This window comes from Salmo salar, chromosome ssa01 (assembly GCF_905237065.1).
Source record: "Salmo salar chromosome ssa01, Ssal_v3.1, whole genome shotgun sequence".
In the NCBI taxonomy this organism is placed as follows: Eukaryota; Metazoa; Chordata; class Actinopteri; order Salmoniformes; family Salmonidae; genus Salmo; species Salmo salar.
This window is the reverse complement of record NC_059442.1, coordinates 87,595,354-87,617,204: the sequence shown is the minus strand read 5'-3', so window position 1 is coordinate 87,617,204 and position 21,851 is coordinate 87,595,354. Positions and strand designations below refer to the sequence as shown.

General features: G+C 45.3%; 1 protein-coding gene across 5 annotated transcripts in view; it reads left to right on the top strand.

The window, feature by feature from the left end:
- LOC106609079 (C-Jun-amino-terminal kinase-interacting protein 4) overlaps positions 1-21,094 on the top strand; it is a 61,220-nt gene extending 40,126 nt beyond the window's left edge. For 2 of the 5 annotated variants that reach the window (XM_045723687.1, XM_045723691.1), the window contains 23 exons: positions 4,012-4,525; positions 4,738-4,834; positions 5,087-5,223; positions 6,256-6,313; positions 6,712-6,864; positions 7,027-7,084; positions 7,173-7,303; positions 7,905-7,962; positions 10,277-10,458; positions 10,663-10,795; positions 10,916-11,011; positions 13,339-13,506; positions 13,694-13,865; positions 14,013-14,228; positions 14,835-15,003; positions 15,073-15,201; positions 15,288-15,436; positions 15,694-15,842; positions 17,125-17,296; positions 17,496-17,609; positions 17,750-17,923; positions 17,999-18,136; positions 18,258-19,549. In XM_045723687.1, the coding sequence (XP_045579643.1) occupies positions 4,012-4,525; positions 4,738-4,834; positions 5,087-5,223; positions 6,256-6,313; positions 6,712-6,864; positions 7,027-7,084; positions 7,173-7,303; positions 7,905-7,962; positions 10,277-10,458; positions 10,663-10,795; positions 10,916-11,011; positions 13,339-13,506; positions 13,694-13,865; positions 14,013-14,228; positions 14,835-15,003; positions 15,073-15,201; positions 15,288-15,436; positions 15,694-15,842; positions 17,125-17,296; positions 17,496-17,609; positions 17,750-17,923; positions 17,999-18,136; positions 18,258-18,379 (3,489 nt within the window). In that variant the 3' untranslated portion in view covers positions 18,380-19,549. Of the gene's footprint in view, positions 1-3,262; positions 3,332-4,011; positions 4,526-4,737; positions 4,835-5,086; positions 5,224-6,255; positions 6,314-6,711; positions 6,865-7,026; positions 7,085-7,172; positions 7,304-7,904; positions 7,963-10,276; positions 10,459-10,662; positions 10,796-10,915; positions 11,012-13,338; positions 13,507-13,693; positions 13,866-14,012; positions 14,229-14,834; positions 15,004-15,072; positions 15,202-15,287; positions 15,437-15,693; positions 15,843-17,124; positions 17,297-17,495; positions 17,610-17,749; positions 17,924-17,998; positions 18,137-18,257; positions 20,086-20,471 lie in introns of those variants that run through there. The other 3 variants (XR_006771000.1, XM_014207478.2, XM_014207487.2) reach the window with 3 other exon arrangements.
- The last annotated feature ends 757 nt before the right edge of the window (positions 21,095-21,851 follow it).

Genomic DNA, 21,851 nt, shown 5'->3' with positions numbered 1-21,851 from the left:
TACAGCTGCAATTCTCTTGGGGTATGTCTCTAAGTTTGGCTCATCTAGCCATTGGGATTTTTGCCCATTCTTCAAGCTCTTTCAAGTTGGATGGGTTCTGCTGGATTGAGGTCTGGGCTTTGACTAGGCCATTCCAAGATATTCAAATATTTCCCCTTAAACCACTCGAGTGTTGCTTTAGCAGTATGCTTAGGGTCATTGTCCTGCTGGAAGGTGAACGTCCGTTCTAGTCTCAAATCTCTGGAAGACTGAAACGGGTTTCCCTCAAGAATTTACCTGAATTTAGCGACATCCATCATTCCTTCAATTCTGACCAGTTTCCCAGTCCCTGCCAATGAAAACATCCCCACAGCATGATGCTGCCACCACCATGCTTCACTGTGGGGATAGTGTTCTCGGTGTGATGAGAGGTGTTGGATTTGCGCCAGACATGGTGTTTTCCTTGATGGCCAAAAAGCGACATTTTAGTCTCATCTGACCAGAGTACCTTCTTCCATATATTTGGAGAGTCTCCCACATGCCTTTTTGGTGTTCGCCAAAAGTGTTTGCTTATTTTTTTTCTTAAAGAAATGACTTTTTCTCTGGCCACTCTTCCGTAAAGCCCAGCTCTGTGGAGTGTACGGCTTAGCGGTCCTATGGACAGATACTCCAATTTTCGTAGTGGAGCTTTGCAGCTCCTTCTGGGTTATTTTTGGTCTCTTTGTTGCCTCTCTGATTAATGCCCTCCTTGCCTTGTCTGTGAGTTTTGGTGGGCAGCCCTCTCTTGGCAGGTTTGTTGTGGTGTCATATTCTTTCATTTTTTTATAATGGATTTAATGGTGCTCCATGGGACGTTTTTAAAAGTTTCTGATATTTTTTTATAACCCAACCCTGATCTGTACTTCTCTACAACTTTGTCCTTGACCTGTTTGGAGAGCTCCTTGGTATTCATGGTGCCCCTTGTTTGGTGGTGTTGCAGAATATGGGGCCTTTCAGAACGTGTGTGTGTGTGTGTATGTATGTATGTACGTACACACACATACACACACACACACACACACACACACACACACACACACACACACACACACACACACACACACGTTCTGAAAGGCCCCATATTCTGCAACACCACCAAATATATATATATATATACTGAGATCATGTGACACTTAGATTGCACACAGGTGGACTTCATTTAACTAATTATGTGACTTCTGAAGGTAATTGGTTTCACCAGATCTTATTTAGGGGCTTCATAGCAAGGGGGTTGAATACATATGCACACACCAGTTTTCTGCACATTTCTTTAGGATTTTTTTTAAAATAAGTTATTTTTTTCACTTCACCAATTTGGACTATTTTTGATCAATTTGATGTTATTTTAATGGAAAAATGTTTGATTTTTCTTTCAAAACACGGACATTTCTAAGTGACCCTAAACTTTTGAATGGTAATGTACACACACACACACACACACACACACACAGTACCAGTCAAACGTTTGGACACCTACTCATTCAAGGGTTTTTCTTTATTTTCACTATTTTCTACATTGTAGAATAATAGTGAAGACATTAAAACTATGAAATAACACATGGAATCATGTAGTAACCAAAACGGTGTTAAACAAATAAACATATTTGAGATTCTTCAAAGTAGCCACCCTTTGCCTGGATGGCAACTGCACACACTTCTCTCAACCAGCTTCATGAGGTAGTCACCTGGAATGCATTTCAATTAACAGGTGTGCGTTTTGAGCCAATCAGTTGTGTTTTGACAAGGTAGGGTGGTATGCTATTGGTAAAAGACCAAGTCCATATTATGGTAAGAAATGCTCGAATAAGCAAAGAGAAACGACAGTCCATTACTTTAAGACATGAAGTTCAGTCAATCCGTTAAATTTCAAGTGCAGTTGCAAAAACCATCAAGTGCAATGATGAAACTGGCTCTCATGAGGACCGCCACAGAGTTACCTCTGCTGCAGAAGATAAGTTCATTAGAGTTAACTACACCTCAGATTGCAGTCCAAATAAATGCTTCACAGAGTTCAAGTAACAGAAACATCTCAACATCAACTGTTCAGAGGAGACTACATGAATCAGGCCTTCATGGTCAAATTGCTACAAAGAAACCACTACTAAAGGACACCAATAAGAAGAGGAGACTTGCTTGGGCCAAGAAACACGAGCAATGGACATTAGACCAGTGGAAATCTGTCATTTTGGTCTGAGTCCAAATTTGAGATTTTGGGTTCCAACCGCCTTGTCATTGTGAGATGCAGAGTAGGTGACCGGATGATCTCCTCATGTGTGGTTCCCACCGTGAAGCATGGAGGAGGTGGTGTGGTGGTGCTTTTCTGGTGACACTGTCTGTGATTTTATTTAGAATTCAAGGCACACTTAACCAGCATGGCTGCCACAGCATTCTGCAGCGATTACGCCATCCCATCTGGTTTGTGCTTAGTGGGCCTATCATTTGTTTTTCAACAGGACAATGACCCAACACACCTCCAGGCTTTGTAAGGGCTATTTGACCAAAAAGGAGTGGGATGGAGAGCTGCATCAGATGACCTGGCCTCCACAATCACCTGACCTCAACCTGTTTTGGATGAGTTGAACTGCAACAATGTAAAAGATTTTACTGAGTTACAGTTCGTATAAGGAAATCAGTCAATTGAAATAAATTCATTAGGCCTTAATCTATGGATTTCACATGACTGGAGGGCATAGGCCCACCCACTTGGGAGCTGGGATTGTGAGGCCGGTTGGATGTACTGCCAAATTCTCTAAAATTATGTTGGAGGCAGTTTATGGTAGAGAAATTAACATTTAATTCTCTGGCAGCAGCTCTGGTAGATATTCCTGCAGCCAGCATGCCAATTGCAATCTCCCGCAACTTGTGCCATTTTGACATCTGTGGCATTGTGTTGTGTGACAAACCTGCACATTTTAAAGTGGCCCTTTATTGTCCACAACACAAGGTGCACCTGTGTAATGATCATGCTGTTTAATCAGCTTCTTGATATGCCAGACCTGTCAGGTGGATGGATTATCTTGGCACAGGAAACATGTTGCGTTTTTATTTTTGTTCAGTGTGTGTATATATAGATAGATACTTAATTAATGACTTTGCAATAATCTTGTTTGAACATAAATCTGCTGTTCTATCTCTTCTGATTGCCCCTCCCCTTGTAATCTTTATACCTCTGTGTTTTGATTATGTGGCCAGTTGTGATCGCGGCTCTAAAACAGGCCTTCGTTGTAATTTTTCTCTTAACCAGTTGGGGGCACCAGACTCCCCAAGCAGATGGCAGAGGCATTCAGCCAATCAGCAGGCTGAACAGAACCAGGTCCAAACTACCGTGTTGTTGTTTTTATGGCCTGTAATTGCTGTGTTGTTGACGACGACGATGTCGTCTTCTCATAAAAGCTTAATCTAGCCTTTATGCCACCGTAGATCATAGTACATTGCCAGCTGCATGCAACCCAAGCAGGTTACTCACCTGGACCGTGGTGTGACCATGGGGCTGAATCTTAAATGATCCCTATGTAGTGCATTACTTTTAGCCCTATGGGACTCTGACCAAAAGTAGTGCACTATATAGGGAGTAGGGTGCCATTTCAGATGGATCGCAGTCTTTCAGGGGTTGAGTCGGCTTGCTAGGATTACTAATGCGTAGAGGGCACCACCTGTACTTCAACCCAATCAACTAGCCTTAGCTGTAGAATATATTACAACATGTTTGTTTTGTTTTCTAACTGTGTGATCTAACAACTTTGATTTGAATTGAGGTGTTTTTCTGGTTGGTTTAAACTGCATTTAGTTTTCTTGGTTTGTTTTATGCACTTTTATACCATTGCCTTTATACCACTGCCTTTTGACTGAGCATTAATGGTTTTGTTGCATTGGCTAACTTTTTTTCAAATATGCTTATTCCTTTTTGAGAGAAAGAAGCTGACTTGAGATATAGCACTTGACCATCTGTCATTTATTTAATTTATTCTTCCTCCTCCTCTTTCTCTTCGGTAGGATGAGATGTCAAATGCTAACCGTGGAGGCTCCAAGTCTAACCCACCTATGTCTCCTAAAGGGGGCTCCAAGTCGGGGACCCCCATGTCCAGCCAAGGAGGAGGCTCCAAAATGTCCTCGCAACAAGGTGGCTCTAAATCGGCTACCCTGATGTCTTCTCAAGGAGAGTCCAAATCCGGTACCCCTATTTCATCTCAAGGGGTGGACTCAAAGTCGGTTACCTCAATGTCCACGCAAAGTGGCGGCTCCAAATCTGTCACCCCAATGTCCAGTCAAGGGGGCGGGTCTATGTCGGCCACTCCCATGTCTACTTCCGCATCTGATGTTGCCATGGCATCTGTGGGCACGCCCCACCAGGAAGAGTTAGAGGAAGTGTGCGAGGGTCTGAACAGGAACCTGGACAGAAGCGACAGGAAGCCAGAGAACATCAGCAGTAAGAACACCACAGTACACGAGGGACAGGACTCCGAGCTGAGAGGAGCAGGAGTCAGAGGAGGGTCAGAACCTCTCACAGGTCAGTACTGCAGCTACAGGGCATAAACTGAGATAACATGGGGATTGGCTATGTTGGGGGACTTGGATTTTGTTACGTTAGAAAACATACTAAAATGTGTTTGGCATCACATTGGCCTCACCACTGTATTCACCATGTCAAACATTCCCAGAAGGATAGTACATGTTATTCCATCTCCTCTCCATCTACATGTTATTCCATCTCCTCTCCAGACGCAGCAGATGATAACACTGAGTCATCAGAGGTGCAGTCCATCATAGAGTCCACTCCTGAACTGGACATGGACCTCAGTGGCTACAAAGATGCCAGGTAGGGTCAACAGGAACTAGTGTTTCTATAGCCATCTCTGCATCTCTATCCTGAACACTCAATCATCATTTATCTGTCAAACTGTACAGACAATCGCTTCCAGCTTGGTGATTGCAGCCGGATATGAAAACAAACACTTTATTTTATGATGCAGTGTATTGAAGCTGTGGTCACTCAGATGACCTCCCGCTCTCTCCCTCCCCCATCCATCATCCCCCCCTTCCACCTCCCTCCTCCCATCCCTCTCTCCAGTACTCCTTCTAAAGGAGTAGGTATAGAAAACATGGCGTTCGACAGGAACACAGAGTCTTTGTTTGCGGAGCTGTCCTCGGCAGGACCCGACATGGAAGTAGACATAGCAGACATGGACGAGGGGGCCGACCTGCTCGGTAAGACACGCCCACCTTAGACACTTGCCGCTCACCTATTCCAAGACCATCATCTCATACCCACGCCTTGGGTAAATCTGGAGAACTCTACCTCAGTCCCAAATGAATGGCAAAAACTCAACTGGCACTTGTGTGTACTTGCCATATATACTAGGATGGACTCCCCTATTTGCCATTTCTCCCCTATCACATTAACTTTATTTCCATACTGCATACTTCATCTCATTATTTTATATTTTTCTTGGTTCTTCTCTTCAGATGAGTTTTCTGGTGTGTATCAACCATTCCATTCACCCCCTTTGCACTTTCTCCCCTATCACTCATCACCCTCTCCCTAGTTCTCCCTTAGCTTCCCTTAGCTTTCTCCCCTATCACTCATCACCCTCTCCCTAGTTCTCCCTTAGCTTCCCTTAGCTTTCTCCCCTATCACTCATCACCCTCTCCCTAGTTCTCCCTTAGCTTCCCTTAGCTTTCTCCCCTATCACTCATCACCCTCTCCCTAGTTCTCCCTTAGCTTCCCTTAGCTTTCTCCCCTATCACTCATCACCCTCTCCCTAGTTCTCCCTTAGCTTCCCTTAGCTTTCTCCCCTATCACTCATCACCCTCTCCCTAGTTCTCCCTTAGCTTCCCTTAGCTTTCTCCCCTATCACTCATCACCCTCTCCCTAGTTCTCCCTTAGCTTCCCTTAGCTTTCTCCCCTATCACTCATCACCCTCTCCCTAGTTCTCCCTTAGCTTCCAAACTGAAATATACAGTGGGTCTCCCTCTTAGTCAGGTTGTAGGTTAGGTGTTCTTTAGGCTGTATATTGACCTGGTAGAGTCCCCATAGAAGTTGTAAGACAATCTTGTCAAGTTAATCAGTTTTGTTTTCTACCTCACATTGCCAGCGTGGGTGTCAGACTCAGACCTTAACTTTCTTGGTAAGACTGAAGGAGTGTGTATCATGTTGTTTTATATCGTTCCATTTCAGACTGGAGGAATTCCCATTTCTTATTAAAAACGTTTCCTTTTCATCCCTCCTTTTCTTCGAAGGTATGGGCCGTGAAGTAGAGCACCTCATCCATGAGAACACTCAGCTGCTGGAGACCAAGTAAGGCGTGTTTTCAAATCACCTGCATCCATGCTCAAGAAATCAATGGAACATTATACATGTGCCAGAGCAAGAATGTCCCACGTTGTGTAGTAAATTCACACTACTGCCACCTTCTGGTCACGGAGGGATTTATCTTTCATCAAAGAGTTCACCTAGTGCAGTGTTTCTGCATCCTGGTATCAAAGGGGTGCACATTTCTGTTTTTGTCCTAGCACTAAACACCCAACTCCATTAATCAAAGTTTTGATTATGAGTTGATTAGTGGAATCAGGTGTGTAATGCTAGGACAAAAACAGAAATGTGCACCCCTTTGGGTCCCCAGGACCAGGATGCAGAATCACTGGGTGTAGGGCCTAATGATCGTGCTGACTAATCTGTCCTCACGGTTGCGTCAGAAATGCGTTGAACGTGGTGAAGAATGACCTGATAGCGCGCGTAGATGAGCTGTCGTGTGAGAAGGAGGCGCTGCAGGGAGAGCTAGAGGCTGTGACTCAGGCCAAGACCAGACTGGAGGAGAAAAACAAGGAGCTAGAGGAGGAACTCAGGAGGTCAGTCTTTACTCTGCCTTCCTTCTCTCTGTCTGTTCGTTCCCCTGTTGAGATTAATATGGGATCCCCAGGCATCTCCAGTGTGTGTCTGTTGTGTGTGTTCATCTCAAGCATGTGTGTGTCTGGTGTGTGTGTTCATCACATGGTTTGTTTCTCTCTTAGGATTCGGGTGGCAGAGAAAGACAAAGTGAAGACCAAGAGTGAGAACAGTGAGGAAGATGTGAGTTGTGTGTGTGTGAGTTGTTTGTGTGTGTGAGTTGTTTGTGGACGTGTGTGTCTAATGAGGGTGCTGATACCACTCCTGGCAGGCGGATGTTCCCACGGCTCAGAGGAAGAGGTTTACCAGAGTAGAGATGGCCAGAGTCCTGATGGAGAGGAACCAGTACAAGGAGAGACTGATGGAGCTACAGGAAGCTGTACGATGGACAGAGATGATACGGTGAGAAGAGGGGGGAGGAAGTGAGAGGGAGGGAGGAGGGGAATCTTGTAACTAAGAGCCAATTTATGCTTGATTCAAAATGTGGTTGTTGGCTTCGTATGGATGGTGTGACGCAGTAGCGGAGCCTCCGGAGGCATGCAAAGGCCAAATTTAGTGCCGCTGTGGGCCTCCCAAATTTTGTAACAATGCGGAGGGCTCCGTATAGCTCCACATTGACATGATTGGTTGACGGTAGGTGGCGGCTGGAGGTCCTGTATAAACACAAACTCACTTGACGACAGCTCTGCTCAACAGATCTGCGCTGCTCTGTGAAGCGCAGGAAGTATGAATGCCCTGACTTCTGCAGAGGCCGCATGACCGCCAATGCAGACGTCGGATTGACCAAGCAGCGCCTTTAAAGCTGAGCTACTCCAAAACAAAGTGATGCATATTGAAGAGTTTTTGTCTCCTGTGTTCCACCCACACATTGTTCTTATTGATAAACAAGCACCCCTTCTAGTGCGTTCCCTCCTTGGCGATTCTCGCTAGTTGAGTAACAAGATCGTTTTTGTCTCAGCTGAATAGTGATGACTCCATGAAATATGTTGTTATCTTCCCTCAGAGCGTCTAGAGAGAACCCTGCCGCCGCAGACAAGAAGAAATCCAGCATCTGGCAGTTGTAAGATTCCCTTCTTTTTCACCACCACTCCTTTCCTACCACCACTCCTTTCCTACCACCACTCCTTTCCTACCACCACTCCTTTCCTACCACCACTCCTTTCCTACCACCACTCCTTTCCTACCACCACTCCTTTCCTACCACCACTCCTTTCCTACCACCACTCCTTTCCTACCACCACTCCTTTCCTACCACCACTCCTTTCCTGCTACCACTCCTTTCCTGCTATCCCCCTTTCCTGCTATCCCTCCTTTTCTACTACCCCCCTTCCTACTATCCCCTCCTTTTCTACTATCCACTCCTTTCCTACTACCACTCCTTTCCTACTACCCCTCCTTTCCTACCACCCCTCCTTTTCTACTACCACCCTCCTTTTCTACTATCCCCTCCTTTCCTACTACCCCTCCTTTCCTACTATCCCCTCCTTTCCTACTACCACTCCTTTCCTACTACCCCTCCTTTTCTGCTACCACTCCTTTCCTGCTACCACTCCTTTCCTGCTACCACTCCTTTCCTGCTACCACTCCTTTTCTGCTACCACTCCTTTTCTGCTACCACTCCTTTTCTGCTACCACTCCTTTCCTGCTACCACTCCTTTCCTGCTATCCCTCTTTTTCTACTACCCCCCCTTCCTACTATCCCCTCCTTTTCTACTATCCCCTCCTTTTCTACTATCCCCTCCTTTTCTACTATCCCCTCCTTTTCTACTATCCCCTCCTTTTCTACTATCCCCTCCTTTTCTACTATCCCCTCCTTTCCCTACTATCCCTCTTTTTCTACTAACCCTCCTTTCCTACTATCCCCTCCTTTCCCTACTATCCCTCTTTTTCTACTAACCCTCCTTTTCTACTATCCCCTCCTTTCCTACTATCCCCTCCTTTTCTACTATCCCCTCCTACTACCACTACTTTCTATCTAATTTTCTTTACTTTTTTCCTTTTTGTCTCTGCTTTTCGCCATACACTCCTCATCTCAGAGGTGTCATACCATACCTGAAGCTAAAGTCACTACGATGATTGTTGACCATCATTGATTCTGTTTTCCCCTTTTTGTTTTACTATTTTTCTTTATTTTTAAAAAATCACGTTTTGATCTCCAGCGTGTAGGTAAACTTTTGCTATGCTAAGGGTCTTCTTGAATCTGGTTTTTAACAAACAACATTAACAAAACATGCAGGGAGTGCCTGCCTGATCAGGGAATGGCTTTTTACTTCAAGTGACATTTTGTTTTCATTTAAAGTCGGAGTGAGTTCACATTTTTTGAAAACTCCCAAGGGAAACCAACACTTATCCTCTTTGTCAAAAGTTTTGAATACGATTCACCTACAATCAGAAGGTGTGTGTGTGTGTGTGTGTGTACCTAGTACACATATTAAAAATATTTAACTGAAATGTCTTGTAAATGGCCATTTCCCAATACAGGCTGTCCCTGTTGAGTTTCAGTAGGAATGGCTATGGTGTGTGGTTCATTTATGAATGACATGTATTGTTTGAGAGGGGTGTAATGCATCTGACTAATAATTTACTTATATTTTAGGCAGAGGGTAAAGCATTTATTTGTTGCGTGAAATGTTAAATGCATGTTTATTTATGAAGAAATCCCTTGTCTTTCCTGTTGCCCTCTGGTCCCTCTGTCTCTGTTATCATGCCTATGGTTGTCGTTGGATGTCATATGTGTGTAGGAGGTGTGTTGGGATGTGGGAGGGTGTGTGTGATGGGGTTGGGATGAGGAGAAAGAGGGCATACGGTGAAATAGATGGTTGTATTTCAGAGTCAGATGCAGTATGCCATCTGTGATTGGACAGATTTCTGAATTGACACAGTGAGGTTGTTACCAAGAGGGTAGGCTATTTTCTGCTATATGGAGAGGGTCATGAAGTCTATGTTTTGACCTGATGGACTGTAGATATTTGATCTTAAACAGAAAGAATCCTGATATTTTTGGATCTAGTCTTCTCATCTCACTCTTACTTAACAAGCGTTGTCTAGAGCTGGGATTAGCAGTAATAGTTTAACTTTTGTTGTGTTCTGTGTTGACATACTAACTGCCTGGTTCGTGTTACAGTATTAACCAATGCATTCCCTGCTCTCCCATCCCCTGTAAAATTGCTGAGTGGAGACTGGCTCGCTGTTAAACCCTCCTTTTGGTCATTGTTGTAGTCTTGGGGGGGGGGGTAAATCAACCCTTGATTTTAATATTTATCCCTTAAACCCTGCCGCTGCTGCTTTGTCCACCCCTCTATATGTCTCTGTCTGCTCTTTCTTTCTACCTTCTCCATCCCTGTATCCCTCTCTCCATCCCTCCCTCCGTCTTCCAGTTTCAGCCGGTTGTTCAGTTCAAGTGGCGGAGCAGCTAAGAAACCAGCGGAGGCGGCTCCAGTCAATGTGAAGTACAACGCCCCCTCGTCCCAGGTCCAGCCCTCCGTGAAGAAGAAGAGTGCAGCGCTTCAACAGTTACCCAGTGACAAGAGCAAGGCCTTCGACTTCCTCAATGAGGAGTGAGTATTAGAGACATCTACTCATCTGTCCATTCACTCATGATCCACCCAATTATTAATGCAGCTTTTCACTCATTCGAGATTTAATCCTCCTTTGGCCCACCTCCATGCCCCTATCCATTCAGTTTATTTATCTATCTACGCCAGATTGTGTGTCCAGAATAGATGGGATGTTTTTTTATGCATTCCACCCCCCCCGTTCAGGTCTGAGGCAGGCAACATGGTGTCTCGTAGGGAGCAGAAGAGAGCCCAGTACAGACAGGTGAAAGCCCACGTTGAGAAGGAAGAGGACGGCCGGGTACAGGCCTACGGGTGGAGCCTGCCGCAGAAATTCAAGGTAGTTGAAGTCTCTTTGTGGGTTACTTAATATGGCTGACTTTTAATATACGGGCTGTAGGTTACGTGAGGTTAGGTTAAGCGACTCCAGGTATTTTGACCACACAATTTTATTTTACAGGTGGCCAACGGTGGTCAGACGTCAGAGAACAAGATGAAGAATCTACCTGTTCCGGTCTACCTCCGACCACTGGATGAGAAAGATGCTACCATGAAGGTGTGTATACCAGAGTATGTGAACTGGAGTGGAGCTGGAGCGGAGTGTCCCCCAATTTGACTGGAGCGTGGAGCGAGTTTCCCAAAGGCTGGAGCTTCGGCCTTCTCGCCCGCTCCAGTAGCGCTCCAGTAGCGTTCACTTCACAAGCTCAGGCCATGCCCAGCCCAGCATGCATTTGTAGTCTACTTGTGTGCTGCTAATAGCCCCTTGCTTTAGTTTCTGTCATCTAGTATGCTAAATATTTTCAGAAAGAAACTGAAAACACACAGGTGCAAAATCAAGATGACTTACAAAGATAAGAAGGTCCAAGCACAAGAGGGTGTGTGGTGATGTAGTGTCCACAACTAAAGAATCATTATGGGGTCAGAAAAGACTGGTATCCCGAAAGCATGATAGTGTACTTAGTACGTGTAGATGCTAACAGAAAGGAACGAGGTGGGTAGCTAGCTGTGTCATTGTAGCAAAGTATTTATAAACTAAAAATCAGATCTCTTTAAGTTTGGTTCATTTTTGTTCTATTATCTATACAATGGGCCATCATTGATTTTTATTTTCTTTCTTTATTGATTTATTTCAACTTTTATTTAACCAGGAAGGCAAGTTGAGAACAAGTTCTCATTTACAATTGCGACCTGGCCAAGATAAAGCAAGCAGTTTGACACATACAACAACACAGAGTTACACATGGAGTAAAACAAACATAGTCAATAATACAGTAGAAAAATAAGTCTATATACAATGTGAGCAAATGATGTGAGATAAGAGAGGTAAAGGCAAAAAAGGCCATGGCGGCAAAGTAAATACAATATAGCAAGTACAACACTGGAATGGTAGATTTGTAGGGGAAGATAGTAGAAATAGAAATAATTGGGTGCAAAGGAGCAAAATAAATAAATACAGTAGGGGAAGAGGTAGTTGATTGGGCTAAATTATAGATGGGCTATGTTGGTGAACCAGGCGAGGCAATCATTTGAGAAACCAAGGCATTTTGGCCCAATAGGCCGGGCATATTACCTCTTTCAAGGAGCTTTATCTGTTTTGATAGGGTTATTTTACCTAAAATCCTTTTAGGCCTACCTACAAAAAAGAAAAAGAAAAACGCATTCCTGCCCAACCTGGCAAGAACGGCCCAAAGGGTGTTTAGCGTCCCCAGTGGTTCTGCAAGTGCTTAGAGGGTATTCTCCGCTGCTGGCCTGTTCTCCAGGCACTGTAGACTGAGCCTAATAAGGCATTTTTTTGTTTAATTTCTAATGAATTCTAAGTCAAAGTGTATGTATATATATATATATATATTATGCAATTTATAGAATATAATTCTTTAATATGTTGGGTTGTAGTTTAAAATACTTTCTACACTAGAAGTTAATGGTTACATGTATGAGGAATGTATATGGTGGGGTCAATGGAGGGTGGATAAGAAGTATGGGTCTGGAGAGTTACTAATTAAGGGAAAAGGAAATCACTTGGTTGCGGTCACTGATAAGGTTGGATAGCAATGGATTAGTGAGGAATGTGGGCCGAGGTCAGGTCAGATGAAGGCAGAAGGAACAGTTTAATTTTATTATTACACGTAACTTAACATGCCTGGCAACAAAGATGTAGTGTTTAGAGGTGCAAGGAGGAGACTCCGCCTAAAGGAGGGTATAAATACTCGTGCTGGGTTAGACATGTCTTTGTCTTTTCAGCTGTTTGACCCAATGGGTGAACAAACTTGGTTTAAGCTTTGATTAGTTGTCCGTTAGTTTTTCACTCTGTTTGTCAGAACCTAACAAATACAGCGAAATGTTGTTTTCAAATGCTGAGCACTTTATGTCCCTGACAGCCTGGTGTAGCCCTCGCTAATGCTTCACAATGTATTTCTTTGTAGCCTATAGCCTTGACATTTTTTAAATAATATAGGCTAAGTAATTCAATTTTGTTCCTTCTTAGTCTCCCTGTCTGGCTCCTGACCTATTTAGTGTTTATGTGCTGTTTAATATGACATGTAGCCTATTTGAAATGATGAGCGCTTCTTACATTCATCTTTTCATGTTTATTCAAATACTTTTCCTTCAGATCATATGGTTTGGTTTCAATACTTCAAAACAAAATGGTAGGTCTGGGTGGTCACAAAAATAGATGGGTGTTGGTTCAATTGTGATTTTTAATGAATGGAGCGAATTTGGAGCAGCAGGTTCTCTTCCTGTGAGCGATGAGTGGTTTTTAGCAGAGCGGTAAGAAAGGACCGCTCAGCTCCGCTCACAAACTGGTCTGTACACCTATTCTTACCTTTGTATGTCTCTCTATATACAGGGACATATTGCTAACTGTGTGTCTCCCTCCCGTAGCTGTGGTGTGCTGTCGGTGTGAACCTGTCAGGGGGTAAGACTCGTGACGGGGGGTCAATAGTAGGAGCCAGTGTGTTCTACAGTGACCTGACCAGCCCTGGTCCTGAGAGCCGTCGCAGGAAGGTAGGATCACAGAGCAGTCTGGACAAACTGGACCAGGACCTGAAGGTACATGTACACAACACACATGGTCAGCCAGCACACACACACACACACACACACACACACACACACACACACACACACACACAAATGCGCTCATACAATACAGGCATGCTCATACAATACAGGCACGCTCATACAATACAGGCACGCTCATACAATACAGGCACGCTCATACAATACTGGTGTGTAGGAGCAGGAGAAGGAGCTGCATCACCAGGAGGAGCTGTCCTCTCTGGTCTGGATCTGTACCAGTACTCAGGCCACCACTAAGGTCATCGTCATCGACGCCAACCAGCCTGGGAACGTCCTGGAGAACTTCTTTGTCTGCAACTCCCACGTCCTCTGCATGGCCAGCGTGCCAGGTCTGTGTTTGTGTGCGTTTTTATATGATCACTCAAGACCAAGCCAAATACGTATATGTATTTTGATTGTAGCTAACCATAACATGTTTGTTTGTACATGTTTATATATGGTGGTCTTTGGTGTATATGTGCTTGCGTGTGTGTCAGGTGCCAGAGAGACCGACTACCCAGCAGGGGAGGAGGTACCCCATAACCCGGAGGCGGGGTCGGGTGCTGAGGGCGGGACTCTCGAAGCCAGCACAACCAGTAGTGGCTCAGGGGGCGAAGCTGGAGTGCTGGCAGGGATCAATGTGGTTGGCTGCTCTACCGAGGGGGCGGTGGCTACCCCCCAGACAGCAAGCACAGAGAATGAGACAGACGCAGGTAAGAGACGTCCCTCTGAAGTTTCTACTGATCTAGTCACACTGGACTGATGTGCCGAGTTAGTGGATACTTTGCTAGTTCCAGAAGTGGGTGATTGCTGGGTTTGCTAGCTAGAGGTCATGGACCCGGACCTGAACGAACCCGAGAACAATCAGACCGCAACCCAAATGGAACCTAGACCCGATTTGGACCGGAGTGACAAAAATGTTATGTTTATCAGCCAAGTTGGTCTACTGGTTAAGAAGTAGGTCTTTATATGTCGGCTAGGCCTTCTATAAGTTAATACATTCACCTTATTAGCATAAAATAAATATGCTATAGTCTATGCAGAGCTGTGGTCAGGTCCATTCAGTCTGTCAGCTGTAGTTACATCGACCGAGACCCGATGACAATCAAACAGGACCCGACCCGGTCCCGAAGGACAAGTTAGAACTGTTGGGTATATCAGGCCCACTCGGACCAGTGAAGACCTCTAAACTAAACCCTTTCACCCCACTTTCTCCATGGAATGATCCACTGAATTCCTAGGTGTACCCTACAGGGTTATAGAAACGTGATTTGGGCAATTGGTTCCCAAATGGGATTCCCTCTCTCCTCCCTGTGTAGACTCCAAGGCTGCAGAGGAGGCTACTGAAGCTACAGAGGCCAGTGCAGGTCCTGCAGGTCCGGAACATGACTTAAGTCAGAGGGGAGTCTACACTGAACATGTCTTCACTGACCCTCTGGGTGTTCAGAGTACTAGCCCTGGGAAGTCGCCAGCCAACTACACACAGAGGTATGGACAAACACGGACAAACAAAAACACACACAAACACTCATTATAACATCCTGTTTCCATTCTCAGGGAGTCTGATCTGGTGAAGGATGGTGTGAGCTCCAACCCTAACCCAGAGGAACAGGACCTGATGAGAGAAGAAGCCCAGAAGATGAGCAGTGTTTTACCCACCATGTGGCTAGGGGCACAGAATGGATGGTGAGATGCCAATCTGCTAATGAATCAATCAGATCTGTTTATCAATCTCATATTGATCCCATTAGTCAAACTGTTGTGTGTTTCAGTGTGTACGTGCACTCGTCAGTGGCCCAGTGGAGGAAGTGTCTCCACTCTATAAAGCTGAAGGACTCTGTCCTGGGCATCGTCCATGTGAAGGGGAGAGTGTTGGTGTCTCTGGCTGATGGAACACTGGCTATCTTCCACAGAGGAGTGGGTAAGGCTGACGTGTTTCCATATGCTTTCTTACATGTGTTTGTGTGTCCGTTGATCTACTTGAATCCCATAAAAGGGGATTCAACTGTTTTTGCTTTGTCATTATTGGGTATTGTGTGTAGATTGAGGGTGGGGGGAAAAATTATTTAATCCATTTTAGAATAAGGCTGTAACATAACAGTGGAAAAAGTCAAGGGGTCTTAATGCTTTCTGAATGCACTGTATATGCTGGTGCTAACCCCACCCCTTCCCCTCCAGATGGTCAGTGGGATCTGACCAACTACCACCTGTTAGACCTGGGCAGACCCCACCACTCTATCCGCTGTATGACTGTGGTTCACGACAAGGTCTGGTGTGGCTTCAGGAACAAGATCTACGTGGTCCAGCCCAAAGCCATGAAGATAGAGGCACGCCTGACACACACACGGAATCATGCAGGCTCAGACGGACTGACTGGTATACTAAACACACAGGCTCTGACGGACTGACTCGCATACTGAACACACAGGCTCAGACGGACTGACTCGCATACTGAACACACAGGCTCAGACGGACTGACTCGCATACTGAACACACAGGCTCAGACGGACTGACTCGCATACTGAACACACAGGCTCAGACGGACTGACTCGCATACTGAACACACAGGCTCAGACGGACTGACTCGCATACTGAACACACAGGCTCAGACGGACTGACTCGCATACTGAACACACAGGCTCAGACGGACTGACTCGCATACTAAACACACAGGCTCAGACGGACTGACTCGCGTACTGACTCGCATACTAAACACACAGGCTCAGACGGACTGACTCGCCTACTGACTCGCATACTAAACACACAGGCTCAGACGGACTGACTCGCCTACTGAACACAGGCTCAGACGGACTGACTCGCCTACTGAACACACAGGCTCAGACGGACTGACTCGCCTACTGAACACACAGGCTCAGGCGGACTGACTCGCCTACTGAACACACAGGCTCAGGCGGACTGACTCGCCTACTGAACACACAGGCTCAGGCGGACTGACTCGCCTACTGAACACACAGGCTCAGGCGGACTGACTCGCCTACTGAACACACAGGCTCAGGCGGACTGACTCGCCTACTGAACACACAGGCTCAGGCGGACTGACTCGCCTACTGAACACACAGGCTCAGGCGGACTGACTCGCCTACTGAACACACAGGCTCAGGCGGACTGACTCGCCTACTGAACACACAGGCTCAGGCGGACTGACTCGCCTACTGAACACACAGGCTCAGGCGGACTGACTCGCCTACTGAACACACAGGCTCAGGCGGACTGACTCGCCTACTGAACACACAGGCTCAGGCGGACTGACTCGCGTACTGAACACACAGGCTCAGGCGGACTGACTCGCCTACTGAACACACAGGCTCAGGCGGACTGACTCGCCTACTGAACACACAGGCTCAGACGGACTGACTCGCCTACTGAACACACAGGCTCAGACGGACTGACTCGCCTACTGAACACACAGGCTCAGACGGACTGACTCGCCTACTGAACACACAGGCTCAGACGGACTGACTCGCGTACTGAACACACAGGCTCAGACGGACTGACTCGCGTACTGAACACACAAGTTTAACCATCCACAGATTATAGTTGTAACCCTCCTCTCCTTTTCCATCCTCTCTCATCTCTCTCCCCCCGTAGAAGTCATTTGATGCCCACCCCCGTAAGGAGAGCCAGGTGAGACAGCTGGCATGGGATGGAGATGGTATCTGGGTGTCGATCCGACTGGACTCTACTCTGAGACTGTTCCACGCCCACACACATCAACACCTGCAGGACGTCGACATAGAACCCTACGTCAGCAAGATGCTGGGTGAGGAACCCAGGGCATTTAAACACCTGTTGTTGTGTTCTATGCTTCTAATGCAACTTGTTTGAGTTTGTTTCCTCGTTAGCTGATTAATATGGGACAGGGAGTCATGGCGTTAGAAAGCCCAAGTCATGTACAGGAAATATAGACCCGTACTTCATTCTTTATTTTCTAAATAATGAGTCATGTTAATCTCCCTCAGGTACGGGGAAGCTGGGCTTCTCGTTTGTTAGGATCACAGCTCTCATGGTGTCCTGTAACCGTCTCTGGGTCGGCACCGGCAATGGTGTTATCATCTCTATACCTCTCACTGACAGTAAGGGGAAGTAATGCATCTCTCTCTCCATCACCATCTCTTTCCCCTCTCTCTATGTAATTATTCATTTCTCTCTCATCCCTCCATCTATTCACCCTTTCTCTATTTAATGATTAATCTCTCTCTCGCTCTGTCTCTAGCCAATAAGGTGACGGCGGGGCCAGGTAAACCTGGTGGAGTGATCCGTGTGTATGGTGATGAAAACAGTGACAAGGTGACAGCTGGAACCTCTGTACCCTTCTGCTCCATGGCTCACGCTCAGCTCTGTTTCCATGGTCACCGAGATGCCGTCAAGTTCTTCACGGCTGTCCCAGGTAATTTCACTTCTCTTCCCTCTCTTCTTCTCCTCCTCCTGCCTTTTAACTGGATGAAGGTCCTCCCTCCCCCAGGTCAGGTGATCCCGTCAGGTGCTGGCGGAGCAGCAGAGGTGGGGAGTGACAAGGGGGTAGAGGAGCACCCTCAACAACAGCAGGAAAGGTCTGTTCTAGTGATGAGTGGTGGAGAGGGATACATCGACTTCAGGATGGGTGAGTTGGCTAGGACCATCATATCAGACAATCAATTGACAAGTACTGTCTGTATATGACAGGGCATGAAAACATACAGATTTGTATAAATTGAAGTGGCTTAATGTTTGTCTGTGTGTAGGTGACGAGGCTGGGGAGACTGAGGAGCCACTGGATGAGCACACTCTGAAGCTGCAGCCGTTCCTGGCTAAAGCTGAGAGGAGTCACCTGATCGTCTGGCAGGTCATGGGCAGTCAGGCCTGAACTTTTAACCCTTGATCTCTAACCCTGCCACAGAGATGAAGAATGGGAGGAGCCTGCTCGAAGCAGGAACAAAGCTGGCCAATCAGATTCACTCTTCTGCATGTTTCTTTTTGTTTTACGGTTATTTTTTATTTAATTTGTAATTTTACTGATTGTATTGAATTTTAAATCTGATACAAGCCTGTTGCTCTTTTATTATTATTATTATTATTATTATTATTATTACTACTACTACTACTATTATTGAAAACAAAATCATTTCTGTTTATTTAATTTGTCATGTTTTGCACTTGGTTTTATATTGTATGCCTAGTGTCCAACCCCTCTGTACAAATACTGCGTGGTGATTGGTGGGAATCGATGTAGGTTCAGGGTGTGTCTTTGGCCACACCCCTGTCCTCATCTTTGCTTCCTTTCAGTAAAGGACCGATTGGACAGAGGAGACAATACTGTATGAAACTGTACGAGACACCTGCACACAGGAGAATAATGATGTTGGTGTTTGAACTGCAAAACCAAATCAACCGCATGATGTCCAATAAGAAAGCAAGTATTACAGAACGATCCAGCGATGGAGCCAATCCTGTGTGTCCTAAATGATACAGGTGTGCTCTTCTTGCATGATCATTTTTATTTTATTTTGTGAGAACATGGATGTTGATTGTACGCAATACAGTTTAATCAATTGTCAGTTTTCTGGACTTGGGATCAGTGTTGTTCTCCATGACTATGGTCTATGGAAAACCTGATAGATCGCAGATCAATCATGTCTGTAGCTGCAGGGTCAGAAAATCGCCCTATTCCAATAACTAAAAATGCATCCACTCTTCCTAGGGGTAATTACAACTGGGTTGGATTGATGATTGAGACACATTAGTAGTTAATTACAGGGTTGCACTTTAAGTGTGTTGGAACAGGGTCTCTGACTTTAGTTTCTGGGCCGCTGCTCTCCCATCCTGCTCTCCCATCTTCCTTCCCATCAGCTAGAGCTTGCAGACATTTTACAAAAATCAACTGTTGCCTTAGGTTTGAAAGTAAAAGAAAGGAAATGTTTAAAACTACATTATGGACTTTTGAAGTGTGACTGATTATGTATACCTATGTGAAAGAATGTTACCAAAGGAAAACTAATTTCAGTTGATCAGAATAAAGTAAATGTACAGCGTTGTAGCAGCATTTTCAACCCGTCTCTCTGTAGATACAATAACATTTTGACAGACCGTCTTTGTTATAAGGTTCATGGTGTATGGATAGATAAATATATTTTTAAGCCATCATCTCTGCAAATGCAGAGATGTGATTGTGTATAATAGCTGGTTTCTCTGCTTTTGGAGTCTTTTGTATGCTGAGAGTAGATGTTACCCATAGGCACAGATCTAGGATCAATTTACCCTCCGCAAATCCCAACGTGAACAATTAGGGGAGGAACTACTCAACACTGACATTAGATGAGCGTCTAGGGGCAACGTCTTCCTTTTGTACACTGGGGACAGGGTGACTGATCTCTGACCAAACAGGATCCCTCCTGATAGGTTGATATGATACTGAAGCCTATTTGTATTATTGACTTTTTGTATGTTTGTCTTTTCGACCCTAATCTGTGGTTGCGTCTAGATGGGGAGTGAGGTGTCATTTAATCTGTGGTTGCGTCTAGATGGGGAGTAAGGTGTCATTTAATCTGTGGTTGCGTCTAGATGGGGAGTAAGGTGTCATTTAATCTGTGGTTGCGTCTAGATGGGGGTAGTGCATTTAATCTGTGGTTCGTCTAGATGGGGAGTAAGGTGTCATTTAATCTGTGGTTGCGTCTAGATGGGGAGTAAGGTGACATTTAATCTGTGGTTGCGTCTAGATGGGGAGTAAGGTGACATTTAATCTGTGGTTGCGTCTAGATGGGGAGTAAGGTGTCATTTAATCTGTGGTTGCGTCTAGATGCGGAGTAAGGTGTCATTTAATCTGTGGTTGCGTCTAGATGCGGAGTAAGGTGTCATTTAATCTGTGGTTGCGTCTAGATGGGGAGTAAGGTGTCATTTAATCTGTGGTTGCGTCTAGATGGGGGTAATCATTTAATCTGTGGTTGCGTCTAGATGGGTAGGTGACATTTAATCTGTGGTTGCGTCTAGATGCGGAGTAAGGTGTCATTGAATCTGTGGTTGCGTCTAGATGGGGAGTAAGGTGTCATTTAATCTGTGGTTGCGTCTAGATGCGGAGTAAGGTGTCATTTAATCTGTGGTTGCGTCTAGATGCGGTGTAAGGTGTCATTTGACACACTCGGCCGGTGTCTCTGGTCTGTGTACCAGCAGATTGTGCTGGTGAGTTTTACTACGGTGTCTGTCCTGAGGAGTGAACGAGGGCGTGTGTGTGTGTGTGTGTGTGTGTGTGTGTGTGTGTGTGTGTGTGTGTGTGTGTGTGTGTGTGTGTGTGTGCCTTTGTGCCGGTCTGTGTGTGTCTGTCTGTCTGCTCTCCAGGAGAAGAGATGCTTCATATCGCAGTTTAGCCATTTCAGTATTTATTTCTATGAAAGAGTCTTTGCGGTTCAGAATGTAACTTTGTACAATATGAATATAACTATATGAATATAAATTGTATATGAAACATTGAAATGGCTTGGTTTTATTGTTTTGACAATGATTGTAATTGGAATGGTTGAATTAGAGAGAGACTACTGCGCTATACACTACCCTGCTTGTACAAAACATTAAAAACACCTTCCTAATATTGAGTTGCACCCCTTTTTGCCCTCAGAACAGCCTCAATTCGTCTGGGCATGGACTCTACAAGGTGTCCAATGCATACCACAGTTGTGTCAAGTTTGCTGGATGTCCTTTGGGTGGTGGTGGACCAATCTTGATACACACAGGAAACTGTTGTGAAAAACCATTCTTACCCATTTATCCTCTGAATGGCACACATACACAATCCATGTCTCAATTGCCTTGAGGATTAAAAATCATATTTTAACCTGTTTCCTCCCCTTCATCTACACTGATTTGAAGTGGCTTTAACAAGTGGCATCAATAAGCTTTCAACTGGATTCACCTTGTCAGTCTGTCATGGAAAGAGCAGGTGTTCCTGATGTTTTGTACACTCCAAAGGGGGATGTTGAGTGTGCTGGGTGGAAGTTGGCATTAAGCACAGATCTGGGGCCAGTGTATCTTCACAAAATCCTTCATTACTGCTCAGGAAAATGTGAAACTGACTTCAGGTCAGTGCCTAAGATCAACTTCTTCCAACTCCTGTGTTGATGAACAGGTCAAGGTCACCCCCAAAACTTGTGTTGCCGTGACTATGGTTGTCCCCAGTGACAGTTCATCCATCACCTATCTATGTACTGATACAGCATATCTTTAGCCTTTCATTATTTTAACAATCAATTAAACTGACTTGTGGGGAAACTTGTGTCTCCTCCACTTTTGGCTTTTTACAAGATTTCCAAGAATTTTGGAAGCACTGTCAGCTGCTCTTTAACAGACCT